At 48.6% G+C, this 23202-nt stretch overlaps 7 protein-coding genes across 7 annotated transcripts; 3 read left to right on the top strand and 4 right to left on the bottom strand.

Annotated features, from left to right (window-relative positions):
- Positions 1-263: 263 nt before the first annotated feature.
- BKA67DRAFT_529247 (CoA binding domain-containing protein) lies at positions 264-866 on the top strand (the record flags this gene model as incomplete). The annotated part of the gene is made up of 2 exons (XM_046099035.1): positions 264-357; positions 490-866. The coding sequence occupies 2 exons, from the start codon at positions 264-266 to the stop codon at positions 864-866; spliced, it is 471 nt and encodes a 156-aa protein (XP_045963189.1).
- A 497-nt stretch (positions 867-1363) lies between these two features.
- On the top strand, positions 1364-3553 carry BKA67DRAFT_652321 (heterokaryon incompatibility protein-domain-containing protein; the record flags this gene model as incomplete). The annotated part of the gene is made up of 1 exon (XM_046106139.1): positions 1364-3553. One exon carries the CDS (start codon positions 1364-1366, stop codon positions 3551-3553), a length of 2190 nt encoding a protein of 729 aa, XP_045963188.1.
- Positions 3554-5916: 2363 nt separating this feature from the next.
- Positions 5917-8064, bottom strand: BKA67DRAFT_633727 (uncharacterized protein). Its single transcript, XM_046105627.1, has 4 exons — positions 7694-8064; positions 7133-7639; positions 6990-7070; positions 5917-6926 (listed from the first exon to the last, which is right to left on the bottom strand). The coding sequence occupies exons 1-4, from the start codon at positions 7995-7997 to the stop codon at positions 6046-6048; spliced, it is 1773 nt and encodes a 590-aa protein (XP_045963187.1). The 5' UTR covers positions 7998-8064; the 3' UTR covers positions 5917-6045.
- A 3194-nt stretch (positions 8065-11258) lies between these two features.
- BKA67DRAFT_543432 (acid phosphatase AphA) lies at positions 11259-13375 on the bottom strand. The gene is made up of 3 exons (XM_046101182.1): positions 12429-13375; positions 11730-12393; positions 11259-11673 (listed from the first exon to the last, which is right to left on the bottom strand). Exons 1-3 carry the CDS (start codon positions 13240-13242, stop codon positions 11310-11312), a joined length of 1842 nt encoding a protein of 613 aa, XP_045963186.1. The 5' UTR covers positions 13243-13375; the 3' UTR covers positions 11259-11309.
- Positions 13376-15421: 2046 nt separating this feature from the next.
- Positions 15422-16220, top strand: BKA67DRAFT_529243 (uncharacterized protein; the record flags this gene model as incomplete). Its single annotated transcript, XM_046099034.1, has 3 exons — positions 15422-15704; positions 15771-16008; positions 16085-16220. 3 exons carry the CDS (start codon positions 15422-15424, stop codon positions 16218-16220), a joined length of 657 nt encoding a protein of 218 aa, XP_045963185.1.
- A 2277-nt stretch (positions 16221-18497) lies between these two features.
- BKA67DRAFT_529242 (cytochrome P450) lies at positions 18498-20560 on the bottom strand (the record flags this gene model as incomplete). Its single annotated transcript, XM_046099033.1, has 5 exons — positions 18498-18718; positions 18829-19110; positions 19162-19478; positions 19543-20319; positions 20382-20560. 5 exons carry the CDS (start codon positions 20558-20560, stop codon positions 18498-18500), a joined length of 1776 nt encoding a protein of 591 aa, XP_045963184.1.
- Positions 20561-21469: 909 nt separating this feature from the next.
- Positions 21470-23040, bottom strand: BKA67DRAFT_4885 (putative short-chain dehydrogenase). The gene is made up of 2 exons (XM_046096951.1): positions 22144-23040; positions 21470-22088 (listed from the first exon to the last, which is right to left on the bottom strand). Exons 1-2 carry the CDS (start codon positions 22599-22601, stop codon positions 21506-21508), a joined length of 1041 nt encoding a protein of 346 aa, XP_045963183.1. The 5' UTR covers positions 22602-23040; the 3' UTR covers positions 21470-21505.
- Between the last annotated feature and the right edge of the window lie 162 nt (positions 23041-23202).

Below are 23202 nucleotides of genomic sequence, written 5' to 3'. Positions count from 1 at the left end.
GGAGCCGAAACCGCCCTGCAACATTAAGCTTCCCCCAGCGATTGCAACCCCACATGACGTTGTAGCAGGGCACGCTTGCAACATCCGTTCCTCTGGATAGGCAGGTAGACGGCAGTGACAAATACCATATGAGCTGAATGCGACTTTGCATTGCGTGATACTTGCCGTCTCGCACTTGAAAGCAAAGCCTCAAACAAGTATTTGAGAAGTAGACCGCCCGCTTGGTTTTGTTACGGCTGTTCTTGCTCATGAACCGTTTAAAGATGTCTACAGAAGCAACCGTCCGCGCATTCTTCTCCTCGCCGCACTTCGCCGTCGTGGGCGCGAGCAACAATCCTGCCAAATTTGGGTACAAGAGTAAGCACTCCGGTCATATATGACATCCCACCAGCATATTGCACAATCGTTGATGTTGTTCTCTCGTCACATCCTCACTTTCATGGCTACACCGTACTTATCTCCCCGTGCGCACACTCACTATTGAAACAGTCTTCGCATGGTACACACACCACTCTTTACCCGCGACGCCCATCAACCCGGGCAGCGCCAGCATCAACGTGGACTCGGAGGCCTATCCCACAAAGTCCTCGCTGTCTGATCTGCCAAGCCCAAAGGAGACGTCTGTGTCTGTGATAACGCCTCCCTCGGCCACTTTGAAGGTCCTGAAGGAGGCCAAGGAGCTCGGCATCCCGGCTGTCTGGTTGCAGCCCGGCACGTTTGATGACGAGGTATTGAAGTTTGCCAGAGGAAAGGGTGAAGATGGCTACGGTGGTGAGGTCATTGCCGGCGATGGCGGCAGAGGCTCCGAGGGCTGGTGTGTATTAGTAGACGGGGAGAGGGGACTGAAGGCTGTGGGCAAGCTGTAGGAGGTTTTGATAATTTGAAGTTCAGTGATTATGCGTACATATCTACTGTAGTCAAGATTCCTATCCGACTAGTCAGCATGCAGACCATGTTCAGAAGACTGTCGTAGCATGGCGTGGTGGTGCCCAGCTGCGCGGTAATTCGTGCCGCCCCCATTCATGTGCCCGTTGCCGGTCGACTGGGCTGCCTCGGTAGGGGGGACGAGACTCGATCGCCAACAAATCAGGGTCAAAAACACGTTGCAACAGTAAACTATGGGACTGCTTCCCGCCCCGAAGATGTGAATGCCGCATCGCAAGGAACATTTCCCAAGCTATAATTGCAATCTTGTCTTTGGTCCAATATACGAAGAAGATTGCCGCCATATCTAACACGGTGCGGCTGAGGCTTGGCATTGAGAGCTGAACCACCCTCCCACCATGAGATTCTATACTCAAAAGTCCTGGATCTGACCATCCCGCCGTGCAACTCTGAACATGCTCGTTCAAGTCCCGCAATCATGCCAAAGTTGTTCAGCGCTCTCGACGACCTGACCAAAGGCGCGCGCGTCGCCGCCGACACCACGGTGTGGCTGGGCCGCTACGCAAAGCGGCAGTACAACTCCGGCAAGAACGGCGTTTGCCTACTCTGCAACAACCTGCAGCCGGAGGGCCACGAGAACACCCTCGTCTGGACGCCTTCGGGGGCCAAGACGAACAATAACTTTAGCCTGGTCGGCAAGGGATCCGCCGCCGACGGCGGCGTCCCTGCCCTGGCCTTGGAGGAGCTCTCGACGAAGGAGCTGCTGAAGAGCCGGGAGATCGACAAGAACACTGGCGCACCCGTGAGGGATTGCAAGTATTGCCGGCTTCTGTGCGAGATCTTCGATGCCTTCTTCATCGACGAGTGGATGAGCTGGGTCACGGAGACCGTAAATGCGATGCCTGTCAGCTTCGGCTTGATGATCAGACGGGGGGCGCCTCTCGTCGTGACCACGACTGGATTCGTGCATGATAAATACTGGAAGGAAGCTCGTGCCGACGTGGAGGTCTATCTCGACCCGGCCGTATTGTCAAACCACGTGCCGGGCTTGCCGGCTTTGGGTCCTGCAGTGGTTCGGCAAACAGATACTCGTTCTGAGGCTTGTATGAATTTCGTCAAGGAGAGCGTATGGCAGTGCTGTCATGAGCACCCTGGTTGTCGGACTTCGGCTCAGGGGTTCAAGCCCACGCGGCTTCTGTATGTCGGCGGAGGAGATGCTGGACTCCGACTCTGCGAAACCACTACCTGGCCGGAAGCTGTCCCTTACGTTGCGCTCAGCCACTGCTGGGGTGGCAGCAAGCCACTGTCGCTGAAAACGTCTCAACTGGAAGACTTCAAGAAGCATATTGATGTATCCGAACTGCCGAATACTTTCAAGGATGCAATCATGGTGGCAAGAGAGTTGCAGTTACCATACCTCTGGATCGACTCATTGTGTATCGTCCAAGACGACAAGACTGACTGGGAGAAGGAGGCCGCCCTGATGGCAGACGTCTACAGCCAAGCCTTTGTCGTCGTCACGACTGCTTCATCGCCGAACCCGGAGACGCCCATCCTGGGGCCAAGAGAGGACGAATGGCTCTCCAAAACCTTCAATTTCCCCGCCTCGCCGGGCGTCACAGTACCCGTCATCGCGCGCAAGCGGCACGTTCTGGCGGCGTCCCTGGAGCAAGGACTGCTTGAGCCGCCCTTCACGACCTCGTGGGCCTGGCTCAAACGCGTCGGCCCTCTGTACAACCGCGGCTGGTGTTTCCAGGAGGCGTACCTGGCCACGCGCAACCTCCAGTTCACGCCGGGCGCGATCGTCTTCGAGTGCAAGACGCACCGCCGGAGCGAGGACCAGCTGCCGCCGTATCCGTCCACGGTGCCGGGCACGATCAGCCGCATAGATCCTGCGGACCAGTGGCGCATGATTGTGCGGTCGTTCACCTCTCGCCAGTTGACATTTGGCAGCGACAAGATGCCCGCCATTGGCGGAGCGGCGAGGACGATGCCCCAGGCGCGAACGAGCCGATACCTTGCTGGCTTGTGGTCGGAAACGTTGCTGCTTGATCTCATGTGGCAGGTCATGCCCTGGCTTGTCTTAGCTGTACAGGATAGTGAGTCGCTTGCGTACGATGACCAGGAAGGAGGCCCTCCAACATGGTCGTGGGCTTCGATGAACTGGGGTGTTCTATGGTCACCACTGAAATCACCACAGCCAGTGGCTTCCGTATTGGATGTACAGACGACGGTGGATGGTCTTGATCCGTATGGCAGAGTGTCGGGCGGTGCGATCAAACTGCAGGGCCGGCTCAAACGTTGTCAGTTGAAATCAAATAGCCGGTTGGACCATGATGCCTTCTACACGCAGCTCGACGGCACAAAGTGTAAGCCTCAGCATTACCGCACTGATGGACCGCTATCCTATGAGACAACTCCCGGCCCTTATGGGGTTCTGGTACGAAGAGGGCGTCAAGGGCCCTACACAAATGAGTTGGAGACGACGGGAGCGGTTTTCATAATATCATGTAGCCCATTCATAGGAAGTATCGGACGAGAATACGTAGGGCTGGTGCTGGGCACTTCTACTCGTTACCCTGGTTGTATGGAACGTGTGGGGGCAATATTCGCATTGCCCAAACATTGGTACGACAGCGCCGAGGAGGCAGTCGTCACTATAGTGTGATGCTTTTTGCTAGGTAGTTGTCACACATTCAGATTATGATGAATGATTTTAGCTAATTGCGCTGTGGTATTTCCAACAAATCGAACCGCTTTCCAGCTCTCCTATTTGTTGCTGTTACCAGTCGTGACAAATTAATACAGAGAGGTATGGGTTGAAGTGGTATATTAGAAAGAGCGTGAGGGGAGAAGTATTAATCGATCTGTGGATCTGTAATTATATAATCCTATCTGGCCCGGCGCCCTGGGGAATGCTTGCCAACACCTGGAGATCTCATTGTTCTTGTTCCACAGACTTGCCCAGTGACGTCACTAGGTGATCATCAAGGCTCACGGAAGTACTTGACGAATTAGTGGACAATGACTTTTTCAGGGAACAACATCTTCGGGCGGAGCTTCTTGCCTTGAACGTCGAACTGCAGAAGCAAAATGGAGAAACACGCATTGAAAATGCCGTTGATGAGATATTCTCCAATTTTAAAGTCATGGTTCCCGAAAACAGGCACTCAGACTTTCAGGCCGCCCTGGAGAGAATTTGTAAGCAAATGCTATCAAGGTGGGCGGACTTTCAATTTCTCAAAGATAGGGTCGAGCCAAGTTTTAACCTGGACCATCATGAAACATGGTTTTTAGTACCATCGCTTTTGTACCAAACACGAAATGGACCTGCGAATGCAAAGCAAAGTAACACAGCTCCAAACCCAGTTTCTAGCACGCGAGGTAGTGGTCAAGACAATCTTGAAGAGACTGTATCCTCCGAGATCAAAGCCATAGTCTGGCCATGCTTCCTGCTTACTGGTGCTAGAGGTTTCGAAGCTATAACCGAGGGCTCTTGAGCAACGCCCAAGTGCAGGAAGCAGAGGAGGAGGAAATAACCTCTGTGGCGCGTAGTTCATTTCAATTCTTTCGACGCAGTTCCAAAAGAACCCGGCCGAACTCCATCGCCCTCAGCACAAACGGCCATGAAGGAAAAGGCGATAAATCTTTTTTATCAGGAAAAGGTTCCGGAAATTCAAACAGTGGCTGAGATCTTAAGCAGTGGCGGCATGAAATTTTTCAGTTCTTCTTTTAGCCTTTCCGTAATTAACGATTTCGGCTGTATGATCTCACCTCTATTACTACAGTACCTTGTTCCAATAAATAGTCGCATAAAAGAAAAAGAAAACACCGTGTTCGCATTAACGTCCATCCCTGTGTGGCTAGCCAAATTGCAGATAATTTGACTTACAATCAAGCTAGGCCTCACCCACTTAGATGCAATTCTTCAATTCTATGTAAATTCTATTCTTTTTTTTAGTGAGTCTTAGACCCTAGTATCAGGGGTATCCACCTGTGCCTTTAAACAGGCGCACCATGGCGTCGTGGCCATTCTTAGTAGCACGCGGCAGCGGCGTCCGGCCGACTTCATCTGCAAGATTGACCTGAGAATCTTTCTTAAGAAGTAGGCGCACGATGGTGTCGTCGCCATGTTTCGAGAGAGACGACAGCGGCGTCCGATGATGACTATCCCGAGCATACACACTAGACTCATGCAAGATCGTTCGGACTAGCCTCTCGTCAATCCAAATAGGCAGCTACATGAAGTGCAGTTACTTGAGATGGAGCTCGCTCGAGGTATTTCCACAATCTTATATTAGCAAGCAGACCCTGGCTCGAGCTTTCTACCTGCTTGGGCAAACCTAAAAATGTAAGAACAAATTCGGCCTCTTCTAATGCGTTTGCATGATAGTCTTAATAATGACTGGAATAATCGTAAAGAGGAAACTGATCAAGTCTTTCAAAAGTCTTGCTCATGCTTGCACGGGCCATTATTGAAAACATCGAACGTAAGGTAGGTAACATACGTATTGGCAATCTGGGCATGCGGATCAAGAAGGTAACAAGCTCCTTGCCCTTCGAAGAACTCCCGGGTCGTGTAATGGACCAGTTAGACAATACCGCTTGCTTTGTCAATAGTTACTAACCCATAACAGGCGGAAATCGTGTCTTGGAGATTGGGTATGCTATCGTCAAAAAATTTAATGTCGCCAACTTCTACTCCGAGAGCATGCTAGAGTTCGATTGTTGACACTGCTCTTTTGGCGTGAACAATCCCGTACGTTTCTGTATTAGGAGCGTCTTATCAAATGACGTAGTAGCGCTGACTGCATCAATTACGTCATCGTAGACCTCATATTCAGTAGCAATGGTATTGGCATCACCGTTATCGAATGCCGGCGAAGCACTAGCTGCGCATACGCTAATAGAATTGCTGCCACCAAAATTTAGTTCGACGTCGGGAGTGCCTTTGTTGGTGGTATGGAACATATCATTATAGTCTTCGTCACCACTTTCGTCGCTGCTGTTATCGTTAATAGAAATGATGTTGGGTCTTGAGAGAGGATGGGAGTTGTCTGGGAAATCTCGATATGGCCATGATAGCGCGATGACAGTAAGACCGGACTATCAAGCAAGTCGGACGACGGTTCCTATTTCAGAGAAAGCTAGAGAGTGATCCTATTTTCTGTCCAACGACACCTCGCCCATGAGCGAGGTGACATCGTCCATATCTACGACGCTCCTCTCATCTATCATATAGCTATCCCGAAATGTAATCATAGCAGAGAACGTGTTCGAGTCATGTTCCTTATAACTTGGCGGAACCTTCTGCCTCACTAACTGGAAAGCATCCTTGCGGATCTTGACAAGTATCCGATCCATCATTACTTGCCTTAAGTCTCGTGCTTGGTTGCCCTGAGATACGAAAACATCAGGGAACCGCCAACTGATGTAGAGGTTCTCATGGCTAGGACGGTGTTCTACCCCTGATCCATGTGCCTCGAAATAGTAGTGGCAGAGCCTACATGTAGGTTTACTACTACCGATGTACATCCAGCCATTGAAGAACCTATAAGGCTCGATGCCGCCATTATTCTCTAGCCAATCCAAAAGGATGATTTCGGAGTGCACAATGGGGCGAAAACTCTCGTTGCGCCATTGATTTTGGATCCTTGCATCGAGGTTGAAGCTTTGCAGTGTGGCAACAAAGCTCCTGAAGGTTTCAATCTCCTTTTGTTTCCTTGTCATGCGTCCGACAATCCCGTCAGCGGTTTGACTTTTGTTTCTACAAGGCCTCTGTATAGGTGAGCTCGATGGGATAGCATGTATTTCATAGTCCTCGAAGAGTTCGGGCCAATTCTTCCGAGCTTTTCGCAAGAACTGAACGGATTGGGGATAGGCTAGAATGCGGCTCATGGTATGTTGGAATTCTGACCAGCATTCCTGGCTTCTATAGCCCAGCATACGCCCCTCACGCGCTCGCGCCTCGATCAAAATACCGACTTGGGATTGGCGCATGGTAATGAGTTGGTCAATCAACACTTTGCACCTGGTAACGACTAATCGCACCGAGTCATTAAGTTATCCCCAGCGAAGTTGATCGGTGATGTAGAACAACTTACACTCTGGTCCCTCAACTGGTATCGGGGTCTCAGGTCTGGCAGAACTAAGGAAGTCGCTGATCGCGTGGGCTATCGATCTACCTGTGAAGGTTATCAGATGAAGTACTATAAGTTTTCGCCATGCCAGGATGATATCTACTCACTCTCTTCCGGCTCTAGGCTCGAATAATTCTTTAGGCATTCTCTTGCCTGGAAATCTAGTCGTTTCAAATAAACAGTGATCCTTGGTTGGTTGAAGAGCAGCACAGATTGGAGTACTGGGTCAATAAGTAGACCTTGGTTTGAGGATCTCCTTCGTAGCCCCTTGAGCTGTTGTAGCAAGTCATCAATGAAGTTTGATGTGGTCTCCAGTTGTTCTTGTGTTCTGTTGTTCGATGCAAAGTAGTATTGAATAATTCCAGAAGTATTGCAAAGTATCATAATAGATGTGATGGACCCTCCATGATGGCCGCCTTTGACGTTGTCACAGACATGAGCAAGCTTGTACACGAAAGTATGGTACAGTTCTTTGATGTCCTTGATTACAGGAGACTCGGCTGTTGTGGGGTATCCTGCTGCTTCTTTTGCCGCAACGTTGAGAGCTTCAAGAAGGACAAGAGGTTCGTAGAACTTATGAAGCGCTCGTGAAGTAAACGGAATGATATCAGCTACTACGTATGTTAGCTAGATTTATGGTTCTGTATTGCTATGAATATGGTACTTACAGCTACTGCTGATTGAAGACATCTTGGTTCTGGACTCAATTGAATACGCTAGCAAAGTTTCTTCTTGCAGATGCAATCCCAGATGAGTGATCAAGGACTCAGATGATCGAGTGGTAAAGGCAGCAATGGATTGGGACTTTATACTAAGCCTCATCGCTTTGTATCTAGAAAGGTTGATCGCATTGAATTTTGGCAAGATGCACTCAACATTCCTTCCATCCCGTCCTTGGATCTCTTTAGAAGAGGAGGCCTTCCAAGACACATGCAAGAGACCTACCATCGTAGCCCTAGACACTCCTTTCATGCCTTACTTGGAATTCCATGGAAGAAGAGGCCTTCCAAGAGATATGCAAGAGACCTACCATCGATGCGGGGTTTATTAATATTGGCTGCGGGGTGCATCGTGGTGGCAGACATTTTGATTTACATCAGCCCAACCAAAACGATCAGTGGATACTAATCGAACTAATGATAGCAGAAAATCAACCTTATTGGAGAGGATTGCAGGTATTAGAGCCTATACTACGCACTGATGTTATCGCATGCAGAACATTGACTTTGGTTGGGCGATATTCGACGAGGCTGCGTCTGATCGCCCTAAGTCCCTTACATATCGTAAGACATACAGGTATCTTTCATCTCATGACAGTGTTGATAAGTATAAGTATATGGAAATGATACGCCTGAAACTATTTGTGTATCCAGGCAAACTTTACAAGTTTAATCTCTATCAAGAACAACGGTTACATTTCTAATGAAATGGCAAACTACTACGACATCGATACATTTAGTATGATCATCTTCAGGAATACTGTATTCGCAACATTTCACTTACTGATCAGAACATTTAGACTGGGATGAAGCTAGTAGAAACCTCACATTGAGCTCAAGCCTCACTCCTGATGTATTTTCTCCGTTTGGTAATCACTTTTGGAACATAGACGGAGACACGTCACCATTTGGTCCATTGCCATACACTACAGAAGGAATCGGGCATATCATACATCCAGAAGACTTTCATACTGCAATCTCCAATTCAACACCGCAATCAGATGAGTTCAATGGCTTCACGACTAGTTTACAGGAGCCACCATTTTTCGGAGAAAGTGCACTTTCTGGAACCGCGTTCACTCCCAGCTCATGCAATTAGGCAGGGGCTTCGTCATACGATAAGAGCCTCTACTCCCACGCCAGTGGGTTGGCTCCTCTCGATGCGGGATTGGGTGCGGGAAACCGTGAGATCGACAAGGAGAATGATATGTTACCTATTTATAATCATAAAAAAACAACATTATGGTCCAAGACCAATGATAAAGGTAGCTTCATATTCGCATGTCGTTGGTATGGATGTTGCTGATAGACACAGGAAAACATAGATTGGACCATGAGTGGTGCTGCAAGAAGTGGCACAAGAATGGGCGGGATCACAAGTAAGTATCAGTTGTTCCATATCTTACTTTTGTATACCAGTATTCTTCCTTATTGTTGCAATATGAGTCGTTTTTAGAGCTTATTGTTGCAATATGAGTCGTTTTTAGAGTTTATACAGAGCTCATCTGAATGCACAAAAACATGAAATACTGGATAGGTGTATCGCAGCCGTTTGAGACAGGTATTATGAGGAATTACAATTTAAATCCATTCTTACAACCCCATCCCCCCAACCTTACTTGCGTAACTTGGGCTGATTCAAAATGCTTTAGTAGGCATCAGAAGCTTCATGATAGGCCAAAGGCTTGTCGAGCTAACCCAACGTGCCACCAACGCTTTCCTTGTCCCAAGGATCGCAATGCACATTATCACACCAACCATAAACCATGGGCGGTCGCACACAGAATTCCTGATCCCAGGTGTTGGTGCGAAGCTTGCGGTACGACTATCTCCAAGAAGAGTAACCTCCCAAGGCACAAAAGTACATGTCCAGTCTTGACGGCAGGATTTCGGGATGATTGAATGCCAGGGCTGAGTACTGCGGATGGAATCTTTAATGGCTTAATCAGTTGTGTTGAATGAGAAGTATTAGCAGCAATATTGGATATCTCCTTCATCTTGATATTTTTCTTTAGGTCTTCTCGGAAGCACGGATGGTTAACCTTTTATGAATTATTCAATATCTTCGGGAAATGGAATAAAAAGTCATCTTAGTGGACGGGAATATAGTAGAGTCATATTACTCCGTACGTTAGGAATATAACAAATGGTTTGAAGTTCGTTAAAATTTATTTCTTAACTTTGTTTTACCCTTTAATAAACTAAGTGTTAATAAGTTTTACTAGGATCTTTAAATAATAATAATCTTATTATTAAGATTCTTTATTATAATTAAAATAATCTATTTATAGTGGGGTCGATGGTGGCTTTGTGTATGAGTCATTCGCCCCATATGCGCAAATGGACAAATTAGCCAACAATCGCCCTCAAGTTATTCTAGGCATTGGAAGCATGCAGAAGAGGTACTTTCTTGAGAACTACTTATTGATAAGTAGTACCCGACCCGAGATTGATGCTGTACGGTTCACGGCCCTTTCCAATCGCAACTATCTTGACCGTGAGCTTCACTGTTTGCAGCGGTCACCTAGCACGAATGGCACTGACGCAAGCATTTTGCATGAGTTAAAGCGTCAAATTACTAGCTTCGCTGAAGTTGCCCGAGCTCTTTATTCCGAGGTGCTATGCCAGTTCGCGGATGCGATATTGCTGTTACACTCTGATTTTGGGGGCATTTCCGGCGTAGCTGGGTTTCTTGTGCACTGGGTCAAAGCTTCCAGGACAAGATCCATTTTGAGGCCCTCAGACATAATTGTTTCTTCTGGACAGATCAATGAAGGTCAAGTTTCGCCATGTATCGCTGCTGACTTGCGAAATCAAGAATAGATAATCAACGGGAAATTGAAGCAGTTGTGTACCAATACTGTATGCTCCACTTTTGGGACATTTCGTTGGATTCCTAGGAAGTTGAAATCGTGCTCCATAATGCTTTGCAGAGAGCATCTATGAACCGAAAGGAGCAGGGCTTACAATTCTCAGCGATACATTTCAAAGCACTTCTCCGCATAGCAACAAGATGCTTTGCACAATCTGAAGCGACTGCGTTTAATCTTTATCAAGTAGTTTGAGCTCGTAACCCTGTGCCCGTTACCACTCATGCTCACGCAAAACAAGGATATGTAGAAAATGTCAGAACTCTGAGGTTGGCTCTCTCAGCCATCTTTTTCAAAGTATTAGAAAGAGTCTCATGGTCGCTGGTTTCATCCTCACGGGCTCTGGTTGACTAATGCTGTGTGTTACGCGCAGTTTCAGTGGGCAGTGGCCTACATTGCGCAGACGCGCTTGGCATTTCACTTCGCGATCAATTCTCAAGCGAGGTTCTTACCAATCTCGCAAAATGCAGAGTCTACGCTGCGTTTTGTAGCACACATATAGAACCATCAAGACGTACAAGCTATCGAGAGTCTATATTGGTTCCCTGTATCAAGAAGTAGGGCCACTAGGACAAGGGATGAATCTGCTAAGGACAACGAGTGTAGAACCAGAATCACAGGTCTACCTGCTCAGAATACTATATCATGTTCCAGTCCAATTTAATTACTATTTATCGTTCGAGTAATTATTCAATCTAAAAGCTGTGAGTATCCCTGTTGTTCTTGGTGCAGTTGGTCTTCTTCAATAAGGTGAGTTCATCACCAATTACACCACCGTCGCCCCTGACGAATTGCCACTTGAGCTCATTACCATTAATGATACTTAACTTGCTAAATCCATAGTGTTTGTCGTCCAAAAAGGCAGTGATATTGGCCGGGCTCTCGCCATCGTTTAATGTACTATGGCTTTCGATGTTACCCGCCATGCCATTAATGACGTGCGCCATTGAGACGCCTGGGTTGGTATAATATGTGTTGTTCTTGCCCTTGGCTACGCTACCATGGTCGATCGTGCCATTTGCTCCCATGGGCCATAAGCGCTCGTACCAATGAATGTGGCTAGTATCGATATTAGCTCCGTACATCTTGACATATTTTATGACGAAAAAGCTCACCCCGACAAATACAAATCAACCCCGTGGTTAAGCATGACGCCCTCGAAAGCATCTCGCATATACTTCTGGTATGACGAACTCTCTGTGCTATACATGGGCCGATGACTCATCACAATGACCCACGGTGTTTTAGTGCGATCGACACTCGCGAGGTCCTTCTTGAGCCATTTGTACTGTTCGTAAGACTCTTTGGTCTTCCAGCTACCATCGATGGTACCGAATGGGCCACTATCCGTGATGAATGTCTCGTTCTCTTGAGGCTTGGTTTCATTCCCGGACAAATCACGCACAAATGGCCACTCAGGACTGTAGGGGTAGTCTGTTTCGCCGTTGAGGGAGACAAAATGAGCTAGACCATAGTCAAAAGAATACCAGAAGTTGCTGACACCACCAGTTTCGCTACCGGGCATACGGAAGCGGTGTTGGTAGGCTGTGTAGTTTCGCTGGGTTGGTGGGCAGCTGTAGTAAGACAAGGTGCTCTTAGGAGCTGTCGAGTTGGCCTTGTCCTCATCCAGGTACGCCGATAACTCATTATTGGGACCATCAAATTCACCACATGCTGCCTCGTGATTTCCGGGAAGAACCATATACGGGATATTAGCCGTCAAGTTGTTCATCCACTGCTGCCACAAATCCCAGTTTGACTCGTAGAGTACACTCATATCTCCACCCTGTGGGCCCCCTGATTGGACTTCTCACCTTCCGGCAACGGCACCGAGTATTCCTCAGGGATAGGACCACCGCCTGGAAGTGTGGTGGATGTGCCGTTGTAGCATAGAGGCCACGAATCTTCGCAAGGGAGGATGCCCGAGTACCAATCGTCAGCATAACTGATATCGCCACCGTGCCAAGCAAAAGCAATACCGGTATCGCCAGAGGCTGCTTTGAGGAGTTGTTCGTAGGTCCCACCTGCATTCGTGTAGCCCATATCATTCAGCACGGCAACAGTAAACGGCTTGACGTCACCCGCTGCGCGGCCGGTGGTGAAGCTCAAAATATCCGAGGCAGTAGTGCCATTGGCAGCTTGAATCTTGTAGTAGTAGGTCGTGTCCGCAGTCAGGTTCTTGAGTTGGACTTCGTGAAAGAATTGGCTGCATTGTGTCGCCACGAGCTCTGAGCATGGTGGGGTACGATCATATGTGTGCGATGTCCCGCTTGCTTCGTTCACAAGACTATCAGCCTTTGGACCCCACACGACTGATGGGGCTTCCCCTAGACCAAAAGGCGTCTGGTAGTGAATGTGGACACCATTGGGAATATAAGACAACGAAACCACATTGACGTTGTTTGTAGGATTGGCGAACTCGGGCGTCACAGCTGGGGCCTCGACAAGTCGGGGGAAGCCTCTACCGTTGCCTTTGACGGTTGGATCAACCCAGTCACCGATTGGCACGGCGGGCCCAGTGTAAGGGTAGGTCTCATCAACGTCGCGTACATCGTGGCGTTGGAGCTTGGGCGCAGCTTGAGTGTGGCCTACCAACAGGGCAGCGGCGAGAGCAGCGGCACGATGCATGATGGCAAAGATGTCAAGCGAGAGCTATAGAGGCAGGGACTGACCGTCTGACTGCCATTCTTCACGGATGTAGACTCGGCTATATGGACTATTGGTATCGCGCTGCGAGTGCAACCGACGTGGCCGGAACATCGCTCAATGTTGTCTCCAAGGCCGTCGGTGACCGGGAGTCGGCAACCAGTCAGACTTGTTCGATTTCAACATGTTCAAGTGCCCTCCTGCTTCGTCCAATTGTTTTCAGCATTTTTGAGCACGTGCAAGAGGAGCAGGACATTGGGTCAGATATCAAATCCATTTGCCTTCTGCATTGGTGACTAGTCGAGCTGGGTTGTGCCCACCTTCTTCTGGGGATTATAGCATGCTAACCTAGGGGGATCCTTGGCAGCTTGGCAGAGGGGGTATGGTAGCGCTCTTGGTCGCTAATCTCGCCCTGCACGTTGCCAAGGCGGGTTCCTGGATTCGCCAAAGCTTGTTTACAATGACGTTTTTGGTGACCCACAGTATGGTGTAGACTTTTAGGCTACCGTATTTCCACGGAAACGAGTCTTGCCATATATGCACACATCTCGGCGTCAATATCTAACGAATTCCACGAATTCTTTTTAGCACAACAGCTACTCACTTGTGACCGCACCATGAATACAGTACCATGAATACAGAAATGAGCACGGTACCCAAGCTGCCAAGCTGCCAAGATCTACTTGTCAGTCAAGATCTGCAGTTCCAATGCCATCATATATTATAAAGCATAGCACAAGTCTTCAATCGAGCGGGCAATCATGTCGAATTCTACTTGCCAGACGTCGCAGAGGGACACAATGGTTCATATCGACATTAAAGAACAAACAATCGCCGGAAAATTGATTGTTCAGTTAACAGCTTTTTGGGCTCTTTTGTTCTCAGCGACAACAGCTTAGACTTTGTATCGATGATTGGATTAGTGGATATATTTGGGGTTCATAAAGGCTCATGCCGAGAGCGCATTCCCCCATGCCAACTTTCACTCAGCAGCACTACTGCTAGTTTGAAGGGCATGTTGCCCCGAGAGCTCACGAAGGGTCTCAGTACGCTCAGCATTTAATTTGATGCTAGCCAGCATAGCGAATTGTGACAGGTAGGGAACGCCAAAAATAAAATACGGCCCAGTACATTTCGTATTTTATCTAGGAAATATCGTGGTTTATTATCAAAATCACCGTCCATGCGCAAGTGCACGGGCACCTTCCTTGTTTAGTTGGATTTTGTAAGACAATTCGTACTTGACTCCTACCCAAGCCTCGAGTGGGTCATGTGAGGATCACGTGGAGACTATGTAAAGATCACTGATTTGAGTGGTGGTAAATTTCGTTATCTAACGGTGATTTACGAGGATCGAGAAATAACGTGGAAAATCATAAATCTCGTACAGTTTCGTTCCCTAGTGACAGGCCCTCAAAATTTGATGATTGTGGGCGCCGCAGATGGTACTGTATATCAAGGATGATCCCTTGCGCATCGCGCCAAGCGTTTCTTGAGGAATATATCCGAATTCTCCGAAGATCAAAGACACGATCTAATTTGCAAGGCCCTAAAGACAGCTAACCTACTACAGTGTTAAGAACGTAATTGAGTTGCTCAGCGTTCACGGGCGACCATAGTGTTTAATATCTACGCAAGATATGACAGGTTTTCCATTTCGGCTGTTTTCGATTTTACTGCTAATCAAGGGTATTACACTAGTATACGTGATAAAATGCTTCTGATTACACATTGGTTGAGGCTATTCCCTAACGAGGCCATACAAAACGATTTGATCGTGATTATATTCGCGCCATAATTCATTGGAAGCTACGCGGCTGAAGTGGGATCCCTTGGACCAGTCGAAACGGTCCACCAAATCGTCAGAGAACTACTACACGTGCTGAGATTTTAACCTAGGTCGGAGGCTGGTAGCTGCCCGCTTTCTCTAGACTTCGGGCTTGGGCTGTATGCTTCGGGACTTCGAGGACCTGACAACAGCCGGTTTCGAAAAACCTATGAGGATGGACGGTCCGGACAGCGTAGGGCGGAAACAGACATCTACTAGATTCGCCATCCAAGGTGGCTTGTGTAACGTGCGTAGAATGAGTCCATTAAAGAGACGAAAAGTTATTACGCCATATTAATAAATCGTGATAATATGCTACCAGTCCCTCAAGCCATGACATCTGGTATTGGCCCCGGCGGACAGACTGCCTACAGGACAAAGAGTCATATCCTCGCGTTCCAGGACTATACTGGTAGCTGCGCAGTCTCAGTCTGGCGCGGCCGGGCAACCAATCCTCTTCCACTGCTCTATAGCTATGCGATCTACTCCGAGCACCCAAACATTACCCCGGAGAATGTTGATGCAGAGGACATATACGCGGCTGTAGCTGACGACCCGCTGTATGGCTCCAACGATGCCGAATACCGCCTTGACCTCTACTTTGTTCCCAGGGGCAGTGAGAACAATTGTATCAGCCACCTTCGGGCCGAAAAGTAGCTACGGGGCTGCTTCAAGAACCAAGTTGAGTTTGTATCAATGAACGCGGAGCCCACTGGTAGACTTCCCAGACTTGTCTCGTCATCCGTATACGACACGGTTCGGCATCGTTACCACAACCTCACTTACATTTTCAAAGAGACCGACTGGTCCAGCGGGGATCAGTTGATAGCTCGCGTCGAGTTTGACCCGCTAAGCCAGGCGGAGTGCAAGGCCGACAGCAAGGATCAAGATGACCCTCAAGAACCAGATGTCCTCCCAGGGTAGAAGGTTACGGTTGAAGCTATCAACTAGAACAGCCCCACCTATGACAACAGAGAGGTCAGATTCATGTTACAGTATCTATGGGACAGAGCACCGAGGCAGTCTATGGATGAAGATGCATACAGTCAGGCAGCAGAAAAGGGTGGACGAGCTTCTAAAAGCGGCCAATGTGCATCCCAGTCGCATCGAATTGGACATCGCTCAGAAATGAGCATTGCTCATACCACATACGAAAGGAAGGAAAACTAACGAGTTAAGATCAGCCTGAAGGTGGAAAGCGTCAAGCTGTTCGAGATGCTTCCACTCGTCTCGTCATATTTGCTGGCTCGGTGTAGCTATATTATTGATACATATGTACTCGAACGAGAGCATCGTTTAGTAGAAGTACACAGTAAATCGTCAAAAGCTGGCGCGTGGGACGCACTTGCTTGCCAAGCCACATTTAGACTAAGCAGCGAACTTCAAATGTAAAGCTACATGCCTCAGTGAAAAGCCCATTGTGACATTGATTCTAAGGCTTGAAAGTTCCTTTATAAGGGGCATCCATTATTTGGCCCAAGGTCAAAGCTCACGATGAAACTCTAAAACAATACGCGTAACTACCCCCAAAGCCGGGACCCTTTTTGGACATCGATCCACAGTTTCGGACCAAATAGACGGCCAAGGTGGTGTCTCCCAGGAGTATCCTTCTCAATGATCTGATGACACAGTGAGGTTGTTTTTGTCGTGTGTTTTTTTCCAAGCATGATTATACAAAACCTCGGTCACTGGCGTGATTGCAACGATCCTTGCAAGTCTACGTCAGAGCTAGAGAACTCTTCTTGAACATAATTTGAACACGGTATGATTTACACCATGTCAATGACGACCAAAGCCTTTTCAACATGGAGAAGCAGCCTTTGGAAAAATGTCTCGACGACTTCGAGCGTCCTTATGATTAGGTGACGAATGTATAGAGACGTTTAATTTCGACATGAGGCCAGAAGAGATATATCATGGAAATAGGAAAGAGAAAGTGAATGAACTACCCTTGCAGATCAATGGGTTCATGCAATAGAAAGGTTGCATATCCGAAACGGCGTTATAAGTTCGATTTCGATTCAGAAGTTTGATACCCACACTCCATAGGCTAATTAGATGGTAATCGTAAGCAAAGATCTCCGGCTAAATGATTGGACCGTATCAAGTGACTAATCACGCTAATCAGCACTAATTTTAAGCCTCAATAGGCTACTAAGAGGAAACAACCGGTCGAGATTAACATACTCCGCTCATTACTTTAGGGTTTATTCGAAGTAAGAATAGCGGATACTAAATGTGCCTAGGCCAATATAAAAGGAGATCATACACGGTTCAGAGCTTTCCAACTATATGTGGATATTTAGAACTTCCCGCAATAATTCGGACCGAACTCTACCTTTTAGCTTTGCTATCCTTGTACTATGCAAATAAAATAAACTCGCAGTCCAGGAATTCCCGGACTCGACTAAGTCGTTCAGTCAATGAACACGTCCGCGACGAGACTCCCCGAATCTTTGTTACCATAGGTCAATATGTGCATACCTGTTTCCCAAGACGAGAACAATGGTGATAGAACTCCAGAGGCAATGAGTCAACTGATCTAGTTTTATATGCATATCTGTTCAAAAGTCGGTAGCGTTCTATTGTCCTCCGCCGACCAGATGAATGTGGTATGGGATATGACGACATATTTTCCCGTTCGCTTGATAATTCATGTCGGAGCGTTGGTCTATTCCTACACCCAATCCTAAAAGAATCATTGTAGCCAGTCACTCGGTGACCTATAATAGTTAAGATTTTCCTGGCCATTTGGAGACCTATGGAGGACTTGGCGGCTTTAAAGTAAACCTTTTGCCTGACTCTATGGCACTAAATGAAGCTGGATACAATGTCATCTGCTACGACTTGCACAAGCACGGCTTGACTGACCAAGGTTCTGGCATTACGTGCATCACCCTTCAGTATTTCGTGGCCAGAGTTCTCCACAATATGCTCGCTCTCGTCCTGAGACCAAATACAACGACATTGATCTTCTGAGTCGATGCTTGGGTACCATAACGAAGATAATAAATATCCTCTTGATCTTATAAGGCAACCTCAATTTAATGACTTGAAAGTAACTTTATTCTGTCAGGTCATTCCTTCCTGAAATATTCAATCCCACCCTCGTAGATCCCATCAAGCATCTTAAACTGCTCTTCTGTGTGCCGTTTGGTCCGTTCATCGTAGATGCACGAACTGTATCCGTACCTGGCCGAATCCTACCGACGTCATTTCTGAGATGCATGTAGCGCCTGGCGTATTCTTTCAAGAGCGAATATTGTTGGGTTATTTAAAAATACCATTGAGAAGAATGTATCTCCAATGTAGGCTTGATTGTCACTATCAACGGTCATATTCATCTATGTATATAAAGATATGTAGTGCTACTTGGGACCCGTTGTTCATCGTCCAAAATAGATTTTGTCTACCAGAGTCTTTGCCATCTGATCTTCATATCCCTGTCAGGCGGTGCCGCCACACCGTTTGCATACCCCGAGTTGTCCCAGGCAGACCGCTCCGAGTGAGTCCCATCTGGCTTGATCCAGTCGACAAATTCTACGTCGAACCTCGAGATGATCATGGCGACAGCGATCAGCACTTCCCGCTTTGCGAAATTACGTCCTGCGCACATACTAATCCCGCCGCCTGTTTGTACAAAATCAGAGGAGCAACTGTAAGCCAGCGTTCCAGAAATGGAAATCGGTTTCTCTACTGTGTACAGTATCATTCTTTGGAGTATTGAAAAGAAAACTTACCATACGGGAAAAATGAGCTTCCCCGGCCCGCCATGGAAAACTCGCGGCGCTTTGTGGTATGACCCAAAGCATCTGATATTTCAGATTCCTTTACGTGACGATAGGCCCAGAATTCGTTTGCTGGGTGGTCTGCCGTGCCCCCTGTATTTATCGGTTGATCAGCGTCCTCATATTCGTATATGCCGGTAAATGTAATCACCAAGTGTGGGAAAGCTTGAGCAAATAAGCTGTAACGAAGCTGGCTCCATTTTTGTGTGTAGCCAGTTGCTGAGGAGATGCCATCTTGAACACGGATGGCTCCTCTTGAGGAAAAAAAAAAAAAAAGGCACTCACAGATAGTTTCGTCAAGATGAGCGGCATGCGTGGGAGCCTGGAAAACAGACCCCGCGGGCACATTAAACCCCCCGATCGTGACAGGCTCGACGCTCGTTCGCGTGATGAGGATGCTCACGTGCAGGCGCAGAGCTTCGACATACACGGACTGAAGCAGCGGCAGTTGCACCAGTTTTCGATAATCCAGCGATCTGCCCTCTGACTCATCGATTACTTCGGCTTGTGAGACCTCTTCCCTAATCGCCTGGAGTAATTCCGGGTCTCTGATGATTTCCATCATCATCCACGTGCAAATCGGGACTGTGTTGGAGTTAAGCCTACACGGCTTCTCATCAGCAGCCAATCAAGACTCCGGCGGTCTACTCCTCAATGTTGACTCACCCGAACAGGAACAAGGCATATATGCCTCCTATGCTATCGGCCGAGAAGTCAAATGACTTGACCCACCGAGCCAAGCCCCTAGAAACTTGCGACCCAAACAGGGGCTCCCAGGCCTCATTCAGCTCCCCGCCGTCCCATTCAAATTGACGATCGGCGTCTTCATACCACTTCAGACACATGCCTCGGAATCGGTCCCTGGCCCGCACGGCCCGCCTGCTCAGCCAGTGCGGCAGCCCGAACGCCAAAGACTCGACGTACTTCTCATAATCCCAGAATGCCTCGGTGAGGTCTGGGTTGAGTTCGAAGATGCGCGAACCCAAGGCCGATCGCGTCGCGGCAGTCGACATGTTCTGCCTCAGGAAGTCAAAAATGCGTACGTCTTCGACCCACTTCCCGACCGGAGACGCTTCCGTGAGCTGGTCGCCAAAGAAAGTCTGGAACGCGGCCGAAAAGGCGTCGACAGCGCGCGGGCCGATCAGAGCCTCGTCGTGCAGGCGAGTCTTGGCGTGCCAAATGCGCTCCTCCGGCGCCGGTAGCGATCGATCTTTGGCAGTAGTACCGCTGCGCGGTAGATGAGCACTACCTGACTGGTCCGCAGCAAACTTGGCCAGGTCTTTGGGGGCGTAGCCTCCGGAGTGTCTAAGCACACTCAGGATCCAAGGTTCCGACGTGAACGAGGATCGGAAGATGGCCGAGACATTGTTGCCGCCCGTAACAAAATGTATATTCATCGGGCCTAGGCGACATTGCACAATTTGACTGGCATCAAGGGCTTCCCTGGGTGACCAGGATTCTGTTAATAATGTTCCAAGAGCGAAATATATCCATCTGGAACTTACCTGAGTCTCGTCATGAACACCTTCTTGTTTGTTAGGAACTGCAAGGCATTGGACACATAAGGAACTGTCTCATCAAGTCGAGGAGGTTGTTTCAGCTTGCTTGGTCTCTGTTGCCGGAACACAAGGGTGGCTAATATTATCACGAGAATGGAAACACTCAAGACGGAAAAGCTTGCCATATCGACCTGAATCGACAACCGCGTTAGTTGGCCGCTTGAGGTGAATAATTCCCTGGAAAGTGAACCTTTGGGTCTGAGTGGCGAGATATCTGGGTGTTGATATCCTGACTTCGATGTAGCATAATCATAATCAGTAGGAGGCCGAGTGTGCCAGGATTGCTGTATGTACCACGAACTGTGCACCAATCACGCAACTTTCATAGCTGTCAGTGACCCTAGTAACAACAGTAGACTCAGTAGTACCAACCAGTATTGGTGGTGGGGGTCGTGGTACCGAATTCGGCCGTTTGCTTCTCCTTTTGAGCACAACGGACGCTAATAGATTAAAGTGTGATATGCTTGTACGTCCTACTCATGCGATCCTTTCCCACCTCTGGAACCAAGTAATACGGAAGCCCGCCAATCGGAAATGCAGCGGAAAGAGATACAACGAGAACATGTTGGCCAAATTGAGGCACAGCATAACAATCTGCATATCGCTCGGAATGCAAGCTAGATTGGGCACGCAAGTCACATCCCCAGGATGTAGTCCTAACCTAGCGACCCGACGGTCTGCATGTGGGGAAAATTAATCCCTACCTATTCACGCTAAATTCACACCGGGCGTGGATGATTGATAATGCATGCTACGCTGACAGCATACAGGTAGGTGTTGTGTCGCATGGAGAGGTGGTCAGGGTGCATCCATTTCTTCATACGGTATTCCTGCAAGCCTTTTTATGCATTTACAAGTGCTCTGTCGAATGGGATGGATCGTCTAGGGCCAACCCATTAGATTTACTAAACTCGCGTTTGCTTGGATGGCTTATACAGCTGGAGGACATAGCTGCCAACTGGAACTTGACATGTCTGGAGGAGGCGTCCACCAAATAGAATACAATAGCTACGCCTGACTGCCGGCATTTGTCTGACGATTGCAGAAGCCCAGACAACATCGCCGTATGGTCATTGCCAATCAACAAGTGACGTCTCACCTTCCACCAAGTGCGCTAGGCGCGCGCTTACTTTCCATACAAGCTGTGCCTTCTTGACATCCCTCGACTCGGTACTCGTCTCAAACGGCTCGGCTCCATTGAAGTATCGATCCTTTGGATATTCACCCCATTCCGGGTTCGAGTCAAACACAGCTCCTAGGACATGGGACGCCGATTTCTGGGTGCTCCGTACTGGCCCGTTGGGCATAAGAGTCGCGATAATAGGATAAATGATCTGGAATATGATGACACGGATAAACCATGGGGCGGTGCGCTGCAGACCGGTGATCATGGTGCCGGGGTCGACGCCCAGAATACAGATATTCTTGAGCGTGGGGTCATGATCTAGGCGGCGCTGCAGCTCGTGCTGGAATATGATCAAGAAGAGTTTTGCGGCGCCATAGCGGCGGATTCCTCCTCGGAACGACGGGTCCTCCTGGGCGGAGCTCCAGTTGCCTCTGGCGATTGCCTCAACGCTTGCTTCGTCTTGGATGATCGTCTTATACTTGTCGTCGTCGAACGCCTTGCTCGATACGTTCCGCTTATCGTAGGGACTTTGCCTTCATATCAGCTTATGCGTGTTTATTAACAGGGGTGGGAAGAACTTACTCATGGGCCTGGCTTCCAATCACCACAATCCGTCCGTGCTCTTTGTCCATGCTCCCTAATAGGAGAAGCGTCAATAGCCATTGCCCGAGATAATTACTGCTGAATATTTTATCGAGACCGTCATCGTCCCAAGCCTGCTTGCCAAAATCATGGGATCCGGCGCAGAGGACTAGCGCCCGGATGGGCGGGATCTCGCCTGCTGCAATACGAGCGTTGATGGTCGAGGCCGTTTGGCGAACGATAGCAAGATTCGTGAGGTCTTGTGAAATGACATCGTGCGGATGCGACGGGTTGGCTGCAAGGACGGAGCTGAGGGCGGGCGCGGCAGTGGAGTCACGGACCGTGTAGAGGCCGTGGAAGGCGGCAAGCTCTGGTTTAGAGACGATCTGCTTGGCGATGGCGCTTCCAAGGCCACCATTCGCCCCAGTCACAAGGATGGTTCCTTTGGCGGATGCCATTGCAGTCAAATTTGTCGTCAATAGTTGCGGTGGGATTGTTAGTTCAAGATTGCTCCTCAAGTTCTGTTCGCAGACGCGGCCATGAAGGGAGAAAAGCGAGCGAAGGGAAAAGTGCTTCTTGAATGCGTGGTATGGGAAGTTGGGGTTGAAGGGAGCGCGTAAACGTCAGAATTGGGGGGCCGTTGACCGACTGAGGTTTCACCGCAGTGAATGCTCACAAGGTTAAATGACTGCTCAGCTCCCTTGCGTAAATAAGAGCAAACAAGCCCAGATGACAGGGGGAAGAAAGCCGGTACATGTCTACGCACAACTGCGACGAGCACCGAACTATCCAAGCTTCGTACGTATCAGACACTACTAGGTTACGCAGATGGTAGTTATAACCTTTGGCGAGCCACGGTAGGTACCCATCATACACGACATGCGTATACCGATATACTTACATATGTAACCTAGACTAGTTTAGTTCGAATCCGTACTCGTACACACTCTTGAGGGAATGTCCACTACCGTATCCATCTGGTGGGTTGCATTCGGGAAAGCTTAACCACCGCCCGATGAGAGTCTGACCAACATCGAGATCAACCAGCACTAACCCAAA

Source organism: Truncatella angustata, assembly GCF_020726525.1.
Source record: "Truncatella angustata strain MPI-SDFR-AT-0073 chromosome Unknown BKA67scaffold_1, whole genome shotgun sequence".
Taxonomy (NCBI): domain Eukaryota; kingdom Fungi; phylum Ascomycota; class Sordariomycetes; order Amphisphaeriales; family Sporocadaceae; genus Truncatella; species Truncatella angustata.
This window is presented reverse-complemented; position numbering and strand designations above follow the sequence as displayed.

Coding starts and splice junctions, on each gene's coding strand:
- BKA67DRAFT_633727 (XM_046105627.1), bottom strand. CDS start 7,997: ATGAAAGGAGTGTCTAGGGCTACGATGGTAGGTCTCTTGCATGTGTCT. Junction 7,640..7,693: donor GTCTTCAATCAGCAGTAGCT/GTAAGTACCATA, acceptor TAACATACGTAG/TAGCTGATATCATTCCGTTT. Junction 6,927..6,989: donor ACCAGTTGAGGGACCAGAGT/GTAAGTTGTTCT, acceptor CGGTGCGATTAG/TCGTTACCAGGTGCAAAGTG.
- BKA67DRAFT_543432 (XM_046101182.1), bottom strand. CDS start 13,242: ATGCATCGTGCCGCTGCTCTCGCCGCTGCCCTGTTGGTAGGCCACACT. Junction 12,394..12,428: donor CTCGGTGCCGTTGCCGGAAG/GTGAGAAGTCCA, acceptor CACAGGGTGGAG/ATATGAGTGTACTCTACGAG. Junction 11,674..11,729: donor GTTGATTTGTATTTGTCGGG/GTGAGCTTTTTC, acceptor TATCGATACTAG/CCACATTCATTGGTACGAGC.
- BKA67DRAFT_4885 (XM_046096951.1), bottom strand. CDS start 22,601: ATGGCATCCGCCAAAGGAACCATCCTTGTGACTGGGGCGAATGGTGGC. Junction 22,089..22,143: donor ATTGGAAGCCAGGCCCATGA/GTAAGTTCTTCC, acceptor ATGAAGGCAAAG/TCCCTACGATAAGCGGAACG.